The sequence below is a fragment of the Drosophila simulans genome, unplaced genomic scaffold (assembly GCF_016746395.2).
Source record: "Drosophila simulans strain w501 unplaced genomic scaffold, Prin_Dsim_3.1 Segkk22_quiver_pilon, whole genome shotgun sequence".
Classification (NCBI taxonomy): domain Eukaryota; kingdom Metazoa; phylum Arthropoda; class Insecta; order Diptera; family Drosophilidae; genus Drosophila; species Drosophila simulans.
In genome coordinates, this window is record NW_025416818.1 from 32,946 (window position 1) to 50,556 (window position 17,611).

The window sequence follows — 17,611 nt, forward strand, 5'->3', positions numbered from 1 at the left end:
ATAATTCAATATATTTTTAAAATAAGTTCTTATGTTGTTTTGATAATCGACAATCAAAATCAAAAAATATTTAATATTAATTAGCGGTAATTAATTAGCAACATGAAATTTAAAACAATTGCTAATAGATATACATGACTAAATATGGTAAGGTGAACACAAAATTTACTTCATAAAAATATTGACAATATCGTATTTAATATAAAATTCCAATTCGTAGGAAATCTACGTCCCAGAGACGGTATTCATGAATTGATGACGTAGTCCATTTGATATTAAGTCAGTTCCATTCTTGGCCACGTCATCGTTAATGCTAATTAAAACTTATGCCCATTGTGTTTACAATTAACACTAAACTTGTAATGGTTTTGTTTTAATTACATGTACCCTCTGGGAGCCAATAAGCTAGATGACCTGCGATATAGTTTCAGGAGCTGCTTGGATGTAAAATTAGCACAAATGATGTCGGTAATCAAGGACCAAGGAATAAAAGGTTCGTATCTAAATAATTCGTTATATTTTTAAAATAAGTTCTTATATGGTTTTGATAATCGACAATCAAAATCAAAAATATTTCATATTAATTAGCGGTAATTAACTAGCAACATGAAATTTAAATAATTGCTAATAGATATACATGACTAAATATGCTAAGGTGAACACAAAATTTACTTCATAAAAATATTGACAATATCGAATTTTTTAACTAAAATTCCAATTCATAGGAAATCTACGTCCCAGAGACGGTATTCATGAATTGATGACGTGGATCATTTGATATTGAGTCAGTTTCATTCTTGGCCGCGTCATCGTTAATGCTAATTAAAACTTATGCCCATTGTGTTTACAATTAACACTAAACTTGTAATGGTTTTGTTTTAATTACATGTCCCTCTGGGAGCCAATAAGCTAGATGACCTGCGATATAGTTTCAGGAGCTGCTTGGATGTAAAATTAGCACAAATGATGTCGGTAATCAAGGACCAAGGAATAAAAGGTTCGTATCTAAATAATTCGTTATATTTTTAAAATAAGTTCTTATATGGTTTTGATAATCGACAATCAAAATCAAAAATATTTCATATTAATTAGCGGTAATTAACTAGCAACATGAAATTTAAAATAATTGCTAATAGACATACATGACTAAATATGCTAAGGTGAACATAACATTTACTTCGTAAAAATATTGACAATATCGTATTTGATATAAAATTCCAATTCGTAGGAAATCTACGTCCCAGAGACGGTATTCATGAATTGATGACGTGGTCCATTTGATATTAAGTCAGTTCTATTCTTGGCCACGTCATCGTTAATGCTAATTAAAACTTATGCCCATTCTGTTTACAAATAAAACTAAACTTGTAATGGTTTTGTTTTAATTACATGTACCCTCTGGGAGCCAATAAGCTAGATGACCTGCGATATAGTTTCAGGAGCTGCTTGGATGTAAAATTAGCACAAATGATGTCGGTAATCAAGGACCAAGGAATAAGAGGTTCGTATTTAAATAACTCGTATATTTTTAAAATAAGTTCTTATATGGTTTTGATAATCGACAATCAAAATCAAAAATATTTCATATTAATTAGCGGTAATTAACTAGCAACATGAAATTTGAAATAATTGCTAATAGATATACATGACTAAATATGGTAAGGTGAACACAAAATTTACTTCATAAAAATATTGACAATATCGTATTTAATATAAAATTCCAATTCGTAGGAAATCTACGTCCCAGAGACGGTATTCATGAATTGATGACGTGGTCCATTTGATATTAAGTCAGTTCCATTCTTGGCCACGTCATCGTTAATGCTAATTAAAACTTATGCCCATTGTGTTTACAATTAACACTAAACTTGTAATGGTTTTGTTTTAATTACATGTACCCTCTGGGAGCCAATAAGCTAGATGACCTGCGATATAGTTTCAGGAGCTGCTTGGATGTAAAATTAGCACAAATGATGTCGGTAATCAAGGACCAAGGAATAAAAGGTTCGTATCTAAATAATTCGTTATATTTTTAAAATAAATTCTTATATTGGTTTGATAATCGACAATCAAAATCAAAAATATTTCATATTAATTAGCGGTAATTAACTAGCAACATGAATTTAAATAATTGCTAATAGATATACATGACTAAATATGCTAAGGTGAACACAAAATTTACTTCATAAAATATTGACAATATCGAATTTTTTAACTAAAATTCCAATTCATAGGAAATCTACGTCCCAGAGACGGTATTTATGAATTGATGACGTGGTCCATTTGATATTGAGTAAGTTCCATTCTTGGCCGCGTCATCGTTAATGCTAATTAAAACTTATGCCCATTGTGTTTACAATTAACACTAAACTTGTAATGGTTTTGTTTTAATTACATGTCCCTCTGGGAGCCAATAAGCTAGATGACCTGCGATATAGTTTCAGGAGCTGCTTGGATGTAAAATTAGCACAAATGATGTCGGTAATCAAGGACCAAGGAATAAAAGGTTCGTATCTAAATAATTCGTTATATTTTTAAAATAAGTTCTTATATGGTTTTGATAATCGACAATCAAAATCAAAAATATTTCATATTAATTAGCGGTAATTAACTAGCAACATGAAATTTAAAATAATTGCTAATAGACATACATGACTAAATATGCTAAGGTGAACATAACATTTACTTCGTAAAAATATTGACAATATCGTATTTGATATAAAATTCCAATTCGTAGGAAATCTACGTCCCAGAGACGGTATACATGAATTGGTCCACTTGATATTAAGTCAGTTCTATTCTTGGCCACGTCATCGTTAATGCTAATTAAAACTTATGCCCATTGTGTTTACAAATAAAACTGCGCCCTCCTCCTCGATTCTCATTAGTGGCACGTAAGCTACACAGCACAGTGCAAATATAGTTTTTGTTTATGGTATATATTTCTAGTGTTTGTCAACTTAATATTTTTAACATATATTTACCGAATATTTTTAGAATATTTTTTTTGCGCCCTCCTCCTCGATTCTCATTAGTGGCACATAAGCTTCACGGCACAGCGCAAATATAGTTTTTGTTTATGGTATATATTCTAGTGTTTGTCAACTTAGTATTTTTAACATATATATACCGAATATTTTTAGAATATTTTTTAAATATTACTAATTTAAATTAAACTAAGCAAATGGAAAATTTTGCAAATAAAAATTTTGCGCCCTTCGCCTCGATTCTCATTAGTGGCAAGTAAGCTACACGGCACAGTGCAAATATAGTTTTTGTTTATGGTATATATTTCTAATGTTTGTCAATTTAGTATTTATAACATATATATACCAACTATTTTTAGAATATTTTTTAAATATTACTAATTTAAATTAAACTAAGCAAATGGAAAATTTTGCAAATAACAATTTTGCGCCCTTCTCCTCGATTCTCATTAGTGGCACGTAAGCTACACGGCACAGTGCAAATATAGTTTTTGTTTATGGTATATATTTCTAGTGTTTGTCAGCTTAATATTTTTAACATATATTTACCGAATATTTTTAGAATATTTTTAAGTAAACTTAATCTTTCTAGTATATTTTTAATTTATAATATTTGATAATATTATATATATGGTTTTTTGAAATTAAGTCAGTTCTAGTCTTGGCCACGACATCGTTAATGCTAATTAAAACGTATGCTGTTTACTAATAAAACTAAACTTGTAATGGTTTTGTTTTTATTTCATGAATCCTCTGGGAGCCAATAAGCTAGATGACCTGCGATGTAGTTTCAGGAGCTGCGCTGATGTAAAATCAGAACAAAGGATGTCGTAAATCAAGGACCAAAGAATAGGAGGTTCGTATTGTAGTAGGCTAGAGGTACGCATACATAAGATTAGTATAGCAACATAGCATATAAACATTAAGTGTATAAACATTAAGTCATGGTTCGCTTTCGGTTGGCATTCTCTCTGTTTCGCAACATCGGCTCTGTAGCAACAAGCATAGATGCAGATCGCTAACGGAGAGGGAGTCAGTCGATTGCTAGAGTTGGAAATGAAAAGTACTGAATAAACTTAAGAGGCTAAATCCTGCGTTCCTGTTTTATTTACATAAGAGGGTTTATAGTACCCCTACAATATCAGAAGTGGGCCGATCACGAGCCAAAAAAAAAAAAATGAATATAAGCAATGCATCGACGGAGCAGTTAAAAGGGTGGTTGAGTGAATTAAAAGAACCGACCACGGGAACAAAAAGAGAATTGATTTTGCGTTTGAATAATTTAACAAACGAAAAGCGAAATCAATTGAAATTATTATTAAAAAGCGAGGAAGAAGATTTCTACGGAAGCAGCAATAATAATGTTCAAAAAGGAAAAAGAAATAACGCAAAAGACGGAGAGCATAAAGACGACGAAAGTGACGGCGAAGCTGGAGATAGCAACGAAGACGGCGATGAGAAGAGCACTGTGCGCAACAACAAAAGTAACGGCGAACATGACGACAGAAGCGCGGTACGCAGTTACAAGAACAACAGTGCAGACGGCGCCCGCAACAAAAACAGCGGCGACGGGAATAGCGACGAAAACGAAGTTGGCGGCAGCGAAGACGGCAGCGGTGAGAGAAGCAACAAAGAATTTGGCGGGAATAAACGGAGTACAGTGGGACAAGCTGTGCAAAATATGGACTTATTATTGCGTATGGCAACCGATGCAGTGAATGAATTTTCGGGAGATACCTGTGCACGCAAATGGATCCTACAGGTGAAAATATAGCCAGCGTTTATGGAATACATGAACCGTATATAAAGATGTTGATCGTCAGTAAGATAAAAGGAAAAGCATGCATGTGGTTGCATGCAGATCCTGAACGTGTATTGCTACCAACAGAGCAGTTGGCGGCTGAGCTTATATCAATGTTTGGTGAGAGGAAGTCGAAGTTAGAAGCAAGGCGAAAATTTGAGGAACGAAAATGGACAGCGGGCGAAAGCTTTGTTGCTTATGCAGACGATAAGGTGATGCTTGCAAATGGGATACAAATGGATGATGAAGAATTGGTGGCTCTCCTCATTGAAGGTATTCCGAATCAAATGCTACGTAACCAAGCCCGTATCCAATGCTTTGAAGATATCCAGCACATAAAGCGGGCATTTGCGGAAGTGAAACTTCCGAAAATGGATGAAGCAGACAAGAAGGTGGCATCGGTGAACAATAATAACAGCACACTCTTGCGTTGTTTCAATTGCAATTCGAAGGGACACTGGGCCAAAGAGTGCAGGAAGCCAAAGCGCGAAAAAGGGTCATGCTATGCCTGTGGTGAGATGGGGCACTTTGCAGCAAAGTGCCTGAAAAACAAGAATGGGGATGAAAACAATTATGTAAGATATTTTGAAATTAATTTGATGAACAATTCTAAATCAAAATTTATTACAGCATGCCTCATAGACACGGGAAGCCCCATTTCGTTTATAAAAATTAGTAAAGTACCTAAAGATGTTATTGAAGTACCAGTTTTAAGTTCATTTTACGGATTAAACAAAAGTTCCTTGAAAACATATGGAAAAATATTGTGTTACGTTATGAAAAATTTGAATAAAATACACTTTAATTTAATAATAGTGGCAAACGAGTCTATGAGTCATGATGTAGTATTGGGAAGAGACTTTATGGAAGCATGCAACTTATGCTTGAATCTGGACACCTTGAAAATGATTACAGTGGATAAAATTGAAAGTCGATGTAACAAGAAAAGCGATAAAATGTTAGAAGAAACAAATATGTACAACAATAGTAAAACAGTTAGCGATAGTGTTAGTCAAGGTAGTAGTAAAAGTCAAATGATTAGTGACAAGGTTAAAAATAAATTAGAGAAAGCTGTCAACGCTGAAATAAGCACAGAGGAGAGGGAATTGCTTGAAATTAATGTAATAGATGACTCAATTGATTACAAAATAGGTGATCAAGTGGATCATAATATGAAATGTCAATTTATTGAGTTGGTAGAAAACTGTTATGTTAATAAAGAAAGACCGAATGAACCGGAGATTCGGTGTGAAATACAATTAAGATTAAATGACCCGAAACCGTTTAGTTGTTCTCCTAGAAGATTAGCATATACTGAAAAAGAAAAGCTGCAGATTATCTTAGATGAGTATCTAAAAAACGGAATTATTAAACCGAGTGATTCAGAGTATGCATCTCCGATAGTGTTAGTGAAAAAGAAAACAGGAGACCTAAGATTATGTGTCGATTACAGAAAACTTAACAAATCAATGGTCAAAGATAATAATCCTTTACCATTGATTGATGATCTGTTGGATAGATTAGTAAATAAAACGATATTCTCGAAGTTAGATCTTAAACATGGCTACTTTCATGTTTTTGTTAATAAGGAATCAATGAAATATACATCTTTTATGACGCCTTTAGGACAGTTTGAATTTTTAAGGATGCCAATGGGGCTGAAAAATGCACCGGCGGTCTTTCAGAGATTTATTAATAGAATTTTCGAGGATATGATAAGGCAGGATAAAGTTATTGTATATATGGATGACATTATGATAGCTAGCAAAGGAATTAAGGAACATATGGAAGTACTTAGGGAAGTTTTTGACAGGTTGACGAGAAACAAATTAGAGCTGAGAATGGATAAATGTGAGTTTCTGCAATCGAGTGTACAATATTTAGGATTTTTAATAACAAGTAAAGGAATACAGGCAAATGACAAGGGAATAGAAGCAATTAGAGATTTTCCAATACCAGATAAGGTGCATGGTGTCAGAAGCTTTTTAGGATTGTGTTCATATTTTAGAAGATTCATTAAGGGTTTTTCAACGATTGCAAAACCTTTATATGACTTATTGAAGAAAGACAAAGAATTTTCGTTTGAAGAAAAAGAGTTAGAATGTTTTGAGACACTTAAGAAAAAGTTAGTGGAAGCTCCAGTGTTAGGGTTATATTGTTATAAGGATGAAATAGAGTTACATACAGATGCAAGTGCACAAGGCTTTGGTGCAGTGTTATTGCAAAAGAAAGAGGATATGAAATGGCACCCTATATTTTATTACTCGAAAGCCACAACAAAGGATGAGGCCAAATATCATAGTTTTGAACTTGAAACATTGGCTATCCTGTATGCATTAAGAAGATTTAGAATCTATGTACAGGGAAAGAGATTTAAAATTGTTACGGATTGCAACGCATTAACTCTAACGTTAAATAGAGTGGAATTAAATCCTAGGATTGCAAGGTGGGCATTAGAACTATTAGAGTACGATTTTGAGTTAGTTCATAAAGCAGGAAAGCATATGCAGCATGTGGATGCATTGAGCAGAAATACGAACATATTAGTGATAGAAACTAATAGTTTTGAAGATAATTTAATTATTTGTCAAGCAAAAGATGAAAAGTTGAAAGATATTAGGAAAAAGTTAGAGAAAACGGAAGATAAAATTTTTGAAATGAGAAATGGTGTACTTTATAGGAAGGCAAATGGTGGAAGATTGTTGTTTTGTGTACCAGAAGAAATGGAAGAAAAAATTTTATATAAATATCACAATGAATTAGGTCACTTAGGGAGAGATAAGGTTATAGATGCTATTGTTAAGACTTATTGGTTTTCGAATATGAAAGAAAAAGTTGTTAGGCATATAGGAAATTGTTTGAGATGTGTGGCATTTTCACCGAAGTCGGGAAAAGAAGAAGGAATGCTGCATAGCATCCCAAAGGAAAACGTGCCGTTTGAGATAATACATATCGATCATTATGGACCGGTAGATAATGGTAGAATAAAAAAACATCTGTTTGTAATAATAGATGGATTCACTAAATATGTTAGGTTATACGCAACAAAAACAACGAACACAAAGGAAGTAATTCTAGCTTTAAAGGATTATTTTAGATCATATAGCAGGCCGAAAGTTATAGTATCAGATAGGGGGACCTGTTTTACATCCGAAGATTTTGCAAAATGTATGGAAGAGTATAATATTAAACACATAAAGATAGCGACAGGTTCACCCCAGGCCAATGGACAGGTAGAAAGAGTCAATAGAATAGTAGGGCCTATGATAGCTAAATTAACAGACATTGAAAAGGGATTGCATTGGGATGCAGTTATTGAAGACGTAGAATTTTCTCTGAATAATATCAAACAAAGAAGTGTAGCGGAATCTCCCAGCAAGATGTTGTTTGGAATTGAACAAAAGGGAAAAGTTGTTGATGAATTAAGACAAAAATTAGAAGAGTTAGATAATGTTAGTGAAATTAGAGACCTGAAAGAAATTAGAAGAAAAGGATCGGAATCGCAATTAAAAGCACAGAAGTATAATGAAAAAGATATAATAATAAGAAAAAAGAAAGTACGCAGTACAAAGTAGGAGATTACATTATGGTTAAGAATTTCGATAGTACAGGAGGAGTTGCTAGAAAGCTAATACCTAAACATAAGGGTCCATATGTAATAGAGAAGGTATTGAAAAATGATAGGTTTTTAATTAAAGATGTTGAAGGTTTTCAGTTGGCGCGAAATCCATATCAAGGTGTCTGGAGTAGTCAAAATATTAAACATTGGATAGGGAGTAGAAAATAAATTTGTATAATTAAAGATAAGAAAAAAAAATCTATATATATATTTTAAGCAAATAGCGAATAAGAACAATGTAATACGTATAAGTTGAAAATTTCGATAAGATCAGGTGATCTTAAATGTCAGGATGGTCGAATTGTAGTAGGCTAGAGGTACGCATACATAAGAATAGTATAGCAACATAGCATATAAACATTAAGTGTATAAACATTAAGTCATGGTTCGCTTTCGGTTGGCATTCTCTCTGTTTCGCAACATCGGCTCTGTAGCAACAAGCATAGATGCAGATCGCTAACGGAGAGGGAGTCAGTCGATTGCTAGAGTTGGAAATGAAAAGTACTGAATAAACTTAAGAGGCTAAATCCTGCGTTCCTGTTTTATTTACATAAGAGGGTTTATAGTACCCCTACAGTATCTAAATAATTCGTTCTATTTTTAAAATAAGTTCTTATGTTGTTTTGACAATCGATGATCAAAATCAAAAAATATTTAATATTAATTAGCGGTAAATAACTAGCAACATGAAATTGAAAACAAGTGCTAAGATATACATGACTAAAGACGCTAAGGTGAACACAAAATTTACTTCATAAAAATATTGACAATACCGAATTTTTTAAATAAAATTCCAATTCATAGGAAATCTACGTACCAGAGATGGTATTCATATATTGATGACGTGGTCCATTTGATATTAAGTTAGTTCCATTCTTGGCCACGTCATCGTTAATGCTAATTAAAACTTACGCCCATTGTGTTTACAAATAACACTAAACTTGTAATGGTTTTGTTTTAATTTCATGTACCCTCTGGGAGCCAATAAGCTAGATGACCTGCGATGTAGTTTCAGGAGCTGCGCGGATGTAAAATTAGAACAAAGAATAAGAGGTTCGTATCTAAATAATTCGATATATTTTTAAAATAAGTTCTTATGTTGTTTTGATAATCGACAATCAAAATCAAAAAATATTTAATATTAATTAGCGGTAATTAATTAGCAACATGAAATTTAAAACAATAGCTAATAGATATACATGACTATATATGCTAAGGTGTACACAAAATTTACTTCATAAAAATATTGACAATATCGTATTGGATATAAAATTCCAATTCGTAGTAAATCTACGTCCCAAAAACGGTATTCTTGAATTGATGACGTGGTCCATTTGATATTAAGTCAGTTCCATTCTTGGCCACGTCATCGTTATTGCTAATTAAAACGTATGCCCATTGTTTTTACAATTAACACTAAACTTGTAATGGTTTTGTTTCAATTACATGTACCCTCTGGGTGCCAATAAGCTAGATGACCTGCGATGTAGTTTCAGGAGCTGCGCGGATGTGAAATTAGAATAAATGATGTCGTAAATCAAGGACCAAAGAATAAGAGGTTCGTATCTAAATAATTCGTTATATTTTTAGAATAAGTTCTTATGTTGTTTTGATTATAGACAATCAAAATCAAAAAATATTTAATATTAATTAGCGGTACTTAACTAGCAACATGAAATTTGAAACACTTGCTAATACATGACTAATGATGATGAGGTGAACACAAAATTTACTTCATAAAATTATAATTCATAGGAAATCTACGTACCAGAGATGGTATTCATATATTGATGACGTGGTCCATTTGATATTAAGTTAGTTCCATTCTTGGCCACGTCATCGTTAATGCTAATTAAAACTTATGCCCATTGTGTTTACAAATAACACTAAACTTGTAATGGTTTTGTTTTAATTTCATGTACCCTCTGGGAGCCAATAAGCTAGATGACCTGCGATGTAGTTTCAGGAGCTGCGCGGATGTAAATTAGAACAAAGGATGTCGTAAATCAAGGACCAAAGAATAAGAGGTTCGTATCTAAATAATTCGTTATATTTTCAGAATAAGTTCTTATGTTGTTTTGATTATAGACAATCAAAATCAAAAAATATTTAATATTAATTAGCGGTACTTAACTAGCAACATGAAATTTGAAACACTTGCTAATACATGACTAATGATGCTGATGTGAACACAAAGTTTACTTCATAAAATTATAATTCATAGGAAATCTACGTACCAGAGATGGTATTCATATATTGATGACGTGGTCCATTTGATATTAAGTTAGTTCCATTCTTGGCCACGTCATCGTTAATGCTAATTAAAACTTATGCCCATTCTGTTTACAAATAAAACTAAACTTGTAATGGTTTTGTTTTAATTACATGTACCCTCTGGGAGCCAATAAGCTAGATGACCTGCGATGTAGTTTCAGGAGCTGCGCGGATGTAAAATTAGAACAAAGAATAAGAGGTTCGTATCTAAATAATTCGATATATTTTTAAAATAAGTTCTTATGTTGTTTTGATAATCGACAATCAAAATCAAAAAATATTTAATATTAATTAGCGGTAATTAATTAGCAACATGAAATTTAAAACAATTGCTAATAGATATACATGACTATATATGCTAAGGTGTACACAAAATTTACTTCATAAAAATATTGACAATATCGTATTGGATATAAAATTCCAATTCGTAGTAAATCTACGTCCCAAAAACGGTATTCTTGAATTGATGACGTGGTCCATTTGATATTAAGTCAGTTCCATTCTTGGCCACGTCATCGTTATTGCTAATTAAAACGTATGCCCATTGTTTTTACAATTAACACTAAACTTGTAATGGTTTTGTTTCAATTACATGTACCCTCTGGGTGCCAATAAGCTAGATGACCTGCGATGTAGTTTCAGGAGCTGCGCGGATGTGAAATTAGAATAAATGATGTCGTAAATCAAGGACCAAAGAATAAGAGGTTCGTATCTAAATAATTCGTTATATTTTTAGAATAAGTTCTTATGTTGTTTTGATTATAGACAATCAAAATCAAAAAATATTTAATATTAATTAGCGGTACTTAACTAGCAACATGAAATTTGAAACACTTGCTAATACATGACTAATGATGATGAGGTGAACACAAAATTTACTTCATAAAATTATAATTCATAGGAAATCTACGTACCAGAGATGGTATTCATATATTGATGACGTGGTCCATTTGATATTAAGTTAGTTCCATTCTTGGCCACGTCATCGTTAATGCTAATTAAAACTTATGCCCATTGTGTTTACAAATAACACTAAACTTGTAATGGTTTTGTTTTAATTTCATGTACCCTCTGGGAGCCAATAAGCTAGATAACCTGCGATGTAGTTTCAGGAGCTGCGCGGATGTAAAATTAGAACAAATGATGTTGTAAATCAAGGACCAAAGAATAAGAGGTTCGTATCTAAATAATTCGTTATATTTTCAGAATAAGTTCTTATGTTGTTTTGATTATAGACAATCAAAATCAAAAAATATTTAATATTAATTAGCGGTACTTAACTAGCAACATGAAATTTGAAACACTTGCTAATACATGACTAATGATGCTGATGTGAACACAAAGTTTACTTCATAAAATTATAATTCATAGGAAATCTACGTACCAGAGATGGTATTCATATATTGATGACGTGGTCCATTTGATATTAAGTCAGTTCCGTTCTTGGCCACGTCATCGTTAATGCTAATTAAAACTTATGCCCATTCTGTTTACAAATAAAACTAAACTTGTAATGGTTTTGTTTTAATTACATGTACCCTCTGGGAGCCAATAAGCTAGATGACCTGCGATGTAGTTTTAGGAGCTGCGTGGATGTAAAATTAGAACAAAGAATAAGAGGTTCGTATCTAAATAATTCGATATATTTTTAAAATAAGTTCTTATGTTGTTTTGATAATCGACAATCAAAATCAAAAAATATTTAATAATAATTAGCGGTACTTAACTAGCAACACGAAATTTGAAACACTTGCTAATACATGACTAATGATGCTGAGGTGAACACAAAATTTACTTCATAAAATTATTGACAATATCGAATTTAATATAAAATTCCAATTCGTTGGAAATCTAAGTCCCAGAGACGGTATTCATATATTGATGACGTGGTCCATTTGATATTAAGTCAGTTCTATTCTTGGCCACGTCATCGTTAATGCTAATTAAAACTTATGCCCATTCTGTTTACAAATAAAACTAAACTTGTAATGTTTTTGTTTTAATTACATGTACCCTCTGGGAGCCAATAAGCTAGATGACCTGCGATGTAGTTTCAGGAGCTGCGCGGATGTAAAATTAGAACAAAGAATAAGAGGTTCGTATCTAAATAATTCGATATATTTTTAAAATTAGTTCTTATGTTGTTTTGATAATCGACAATCAAAATCAAAAAATATTTAATATTAATTAGCGGTAATTAATTAGCAACATGAAATTTAAAACAATTGCTAATAGATATACATGACTATATATGCTAAGGTGTACACAAAATTTACTTCATAAAAATATTGACAATATCGTATTGGATATAAAATTCCAATTCGTAGTAAATCTACGTCCCAAAAACGGCATTCTTGAATTGATGACGTGGTCCATTTGATATTAAGTCAGTTCCATTCTTGGCCACGTCATCGTTATTGCTAATTAAAACGTATGCCCATTGTTTTTACAATTAACACTAAACTTGTAATGGTTTTGTTTCAATTACATGTACCCTCTGGGTGCCAATAAGCTAGATGACCTGCGATGTAGTTTCAGGAGCTGCGCGGATGTAAAATTAGAACAAATGATGTTGTAAATCAAGGACCAAAGAATAAGAGGTTCGTATCTAAATAATTCGTTATATTTTTAGAATAAGTTCTTATGTTGTTTTGATTATAGACAATCAAAATCAAAAAATATTTAATATTAATTAGCGGTACTTAACTAGCAACATGAAATTTGAAACACTTGCTAATACATGACTAATGATGCTGATGTGAACACAAAATTTACTTCATAAAATTATAATTCATAGGAAATCTACGTACCAGAGATGGTATTCATATATTGATGACGTGGTCCATTTGATATTAAGTCAGTTCCGTTCTTGGCCACGTCATCGTTAATGCTAATTAAAACTTATGCCCATTCTGTTTACAAATAAAACTAAACTTGTAATGGTTTTGTTTTAATTACATGTACCCTCTGGGAGCCAATAAGCTAGATGACCTGCGATGTAGTTTCAGGAGCTGCGCGGATGTAAAATTAGAACAAAGAATAAGAGGTTCGTATCTAAATAATTCGATATATTTTTAAAATAAGTTCTTATGTTGTTTTGATAATCGACAATCAAAATCAAAAAATATTTAATAATAATTAGCGGTACTTAACTAGCAACACGAAATTTGAAACACTTGCTAATACATGACTAATGATGCTGAGGTGAACACAAAATTTACTTCATAAAATTATTGACAATATCGAATTTAATATAAAATTCCAATTCGTTGGAAATCTACGTCCCAGAGACGGTATTCATATATTGATGACGTGGTCCATTTGATATTAAGTCAGTTCTATTCTTGGCCACGTCATCGTTAATGCTAATTAAAACTTATGCCCATTCTGTTTACAAATAAAACTAAACTTGTAATGTTTTTGTTTTAATTACATGTACCCTCTGGGAGCCAATAAGCTAGATGACCTGCGATGTAGTTTCAGGAGCTGCGCGGATGTAAAATTAGAACAAAGAATAAGAGGTTCGTATCTAAATAATTCGATATATTTTTAAAATAAGTTCTTATGTTGTTTTGATAATCGACAATCAAAATCAAAAAATATTTAATATTAATTAGCGGTAATTAACTAGCAACATGAAATTTGAAATAATTGCTAATAGATACACATGACTAAATATGGTAAGGTGAACACAAAATTTACTTCATAAAAATATTGACAATATCGTATTTAATATAAAATTCCAATTCGTAGGAAATCTACGTCCCAGAGACGGTATTCATGAATTGATGACGTGGTCCATTTGATATTAAGTCAGTTCCATTCTTGGCCACGTCATCGTTAATGCTAATTAAAACTTATGCCCATTGTGTTTACAAATAAAACTGCGCCCTCCTCCTCGATTCTCATTAGTGGCACGTAAGCTACACAGCACAGTGCAAATATAGTTTTTGTTTATGGTATATATTTCTAGTGTTTGTCAACTTAATATTTTTAACATATATTTACCGAATATTTTAAGAATATTTTTTTTGCGCCCTCCTCCTCGATTCTCATTAGTGGCACGTAAGCTTCACGGCACAGTGCAAATATAGTTTTTGTTTATGGTATATATTCTAGTGTTTGTCAACTTAGTATTTTTAACATATATATACCGAATATTTTTAGAATATTTTTTAAATATTACTAATTTAAATTAAACTAAGCAAATGGAAAATTTGCAAATAAAAATTTTGCGCCCTTCGCCTCGATTCTCATTAGTGGCACGTAAGCTACACGGCACAGTGCAAATATAGTTTTTGTTTATGGTATATATTTCTAGTGTTTGTCAGCTTAATATTTTTAACATATATTTACCGAATATTTTTAAGTAAACTTAATCTTTCTAGTATATTTTTAATTTATAATATTTGATAATTTTATATATATGGTTTTTTGAAATTAAGTCAGTTCTAGTCTTGGCCACGACATCGTTAATGCTAATTAAAACGTATGCTGTTTACTAATAAAACTAAACTTGTAATGGTTTTGTTTTTATTTCATGAATCCTCTGGGAGCCAATAAGCTAGATGACCTGCGATGTAGTTTCAGGAGCTGCGCGGATGTAAAATTAGAACAAAGGATGTCGTAAATCAAGGACCAAAGAATAAGAGGTTTGTATCTAAATAATTCGTTATATTTTTAAAATAAGTTCTTATGTTGCTTTGATTATAGACAATCAAAATCAAAAAATATTTAATATTAATTAGCGGTACTTAACTAGCAACATGAAATTTGACACACTTGCTAATACATGACTAATGATGCTGAGGTGAACACAAAATTTACTTCATAAAATTATTGACAATATCGAATTTAATATAAAATTCCAATTCGTAGGAAATCTACGTCCCAGAGACGGTATTCATATATTGATGACGTGGTCCATTTGATATTAAGTCAGTTCTATTCTTGGCCACGTCATCGTTAATGCTAATTAAAACTTATGCCCATTCTGTTTACAAATAAAACTAAACTTGTAATGGTTTTGTTTTAATTACATGTACCCTCTGGGAGCCAATAAGCTAGATGACCTGCGATGTAGTTTCAGGAGCTGCGCGGATGTAAAATTAGAACAAAGGATGTCGTAAATAAAGGACCATAGAAGAAGAGGTTTGTATCTAAATAATTGGATATATTTTTAAAATAAGTTCTTATGTTGTTTTGACAATCGATGATCAAAATCAAAAAATATTTAATATTAATTAGCGGTACTTAACTAGCAACAGGAAATTTAAAACAATTGCTAGTAGATATACGTGATATGCTAAGGTGTACACAAAATTTACTTCATAAAAATATTGACAATATCGAACTCGCGGAATCGATGTGGCATAAAATAAATAAATGACAAGATACACTCACACATATGCAAACAGCAGGCTCCACTCACACACATACAGACATACACTTCAGGGAGACAAAAGATTATCCCAAACGCTGCAAACTGAAGATGGCACACACACACAATGAGAGAATAAGTAATTAAATTAGAAATTAAACTAAGCAAATGGAAAATTTTGGAAATAAAAATTTTGCGCCCTTCGCCCCGATTCTCATTAGTGGCACGTAAGCTACACGGCACAGTGCAAATATAGATTTTGTTTTTAGTATATATTTCTAGTGCTTGTCAAATTAATATTTTTAACATATATTTACCGAATATTTTTAAGTAAACTTAATCTTTCTAGTATATTCTTAATTTATAATATTTGATAATTTTCTATATAATGTTTTTTGAAATTAAGTCAGTTCTAGTCTTGGCCACGACATCGTTAATGCTAATTAAAACGTATGCTGTTTACTAATAAAACTAAACTTGTAATGGTTTTGTTTTTATTTCATGAATCCTCTGGGAGCCAATAAGCTAGATGACCTGCGATGTAGTTTCAGGAGCTGCGCGGATGTAAAATTAGAACAAAGGATGTCGTAAATCAAGGACCAAAGAATAAGAGGTTTGTATCTAAATAATTCGTTATATTTTTAAAATAAGTTCTTATGTTGCTTTGATTATAGACAATCAAAATCAAAAAATATTTAATATTAATTAGCGGTACTTAACTAGCAACATGAAATTTGACACACTTGCTAATACATGACTAATGATGCTGAGGTGAACACAAAATTTACTTCATAAAATTATTGACAATATCGAATTTAATATAAAATTCCAATTCGTAGGAAATCTACGTCCCAGAGACGGTATTCATATATTGATGACGTGGTCCATTTGATATTAAGTCAGTTCTATTCTTGGCCACGTCATCGTTAATGCTAATTAAAACTTATGCCCATTCTGTTTACAAATAAAACTAAACTTGTAATGGTTTTGTTTTAATTACATGTACCCTCTGGGAGCCAATAAGCTAGATGACCTGCGATGTAGTTTCAGGAGCTGCGCGGATGTAAAATTAGAACAAAGAATAAGAGGTTCGTATCTAAATAATTCGTTATATTTTTAGAATAAGTTCTTATGTTGTTTTGATTATAGACAATCAAAATCAAAAAATATTTAATATTAATTAGCGGTACTTAACTAGCAACATGAAATTTGAAACACTTGCTAATACATGACTAATGATGCTGAGGTGAACACAAAATTTACTTCATAAAATTATTGACAATATCGAATTTAATATAAAATTCCAATTCGTAGGAAATCTACGTCCCAGAGACGGTATTCATATATTGATGACGTGGTCCATTTGATATTAAGTCAGTTCTATTCTTGGCCACGTCATCGTTAATGCTAATTAAAACTTATGCCCATTCTGTTTACAAATAAAACTAAACTTGTAATGGTTTTGTTTTAATTACATGTACCCTCTGGGAGCCAATAAGCTAGATGACCTGCGATGTAGTTTCAGGAGCTGCGCGGATGTAAAATTAGAA

General features: G+C 31.9%; 1 protein-coding gene across 1 annotated transcript; it reads left to right on the forward strand.

Moving 5' to 3' along the window:
* Window positions 1-4,763: 4,763 nt before the first annotated feature.
* Window positions 4,764-5,757, forward strand: LOC123327406. Its single transcript, XM_044923817.1, has 2 exons — window positions 4,764-5,363; window positions 5,419-5,757. The coding sequence occupies exons 1-2, from the start codon at window positions 4,797-4,799 to the stop codon at window positions 5,428-5,430; spliced, it is 579 nt and encodes a 192-aa protein (XP_044779752.1). The 5' UTR covers window positions 4,764-4,796; the 3' UTR covers window positions 5,431-5,757.
* The last annotated feature ends 11,854 nt before the right edge of the window (window positions 5,758-17,611 follow it).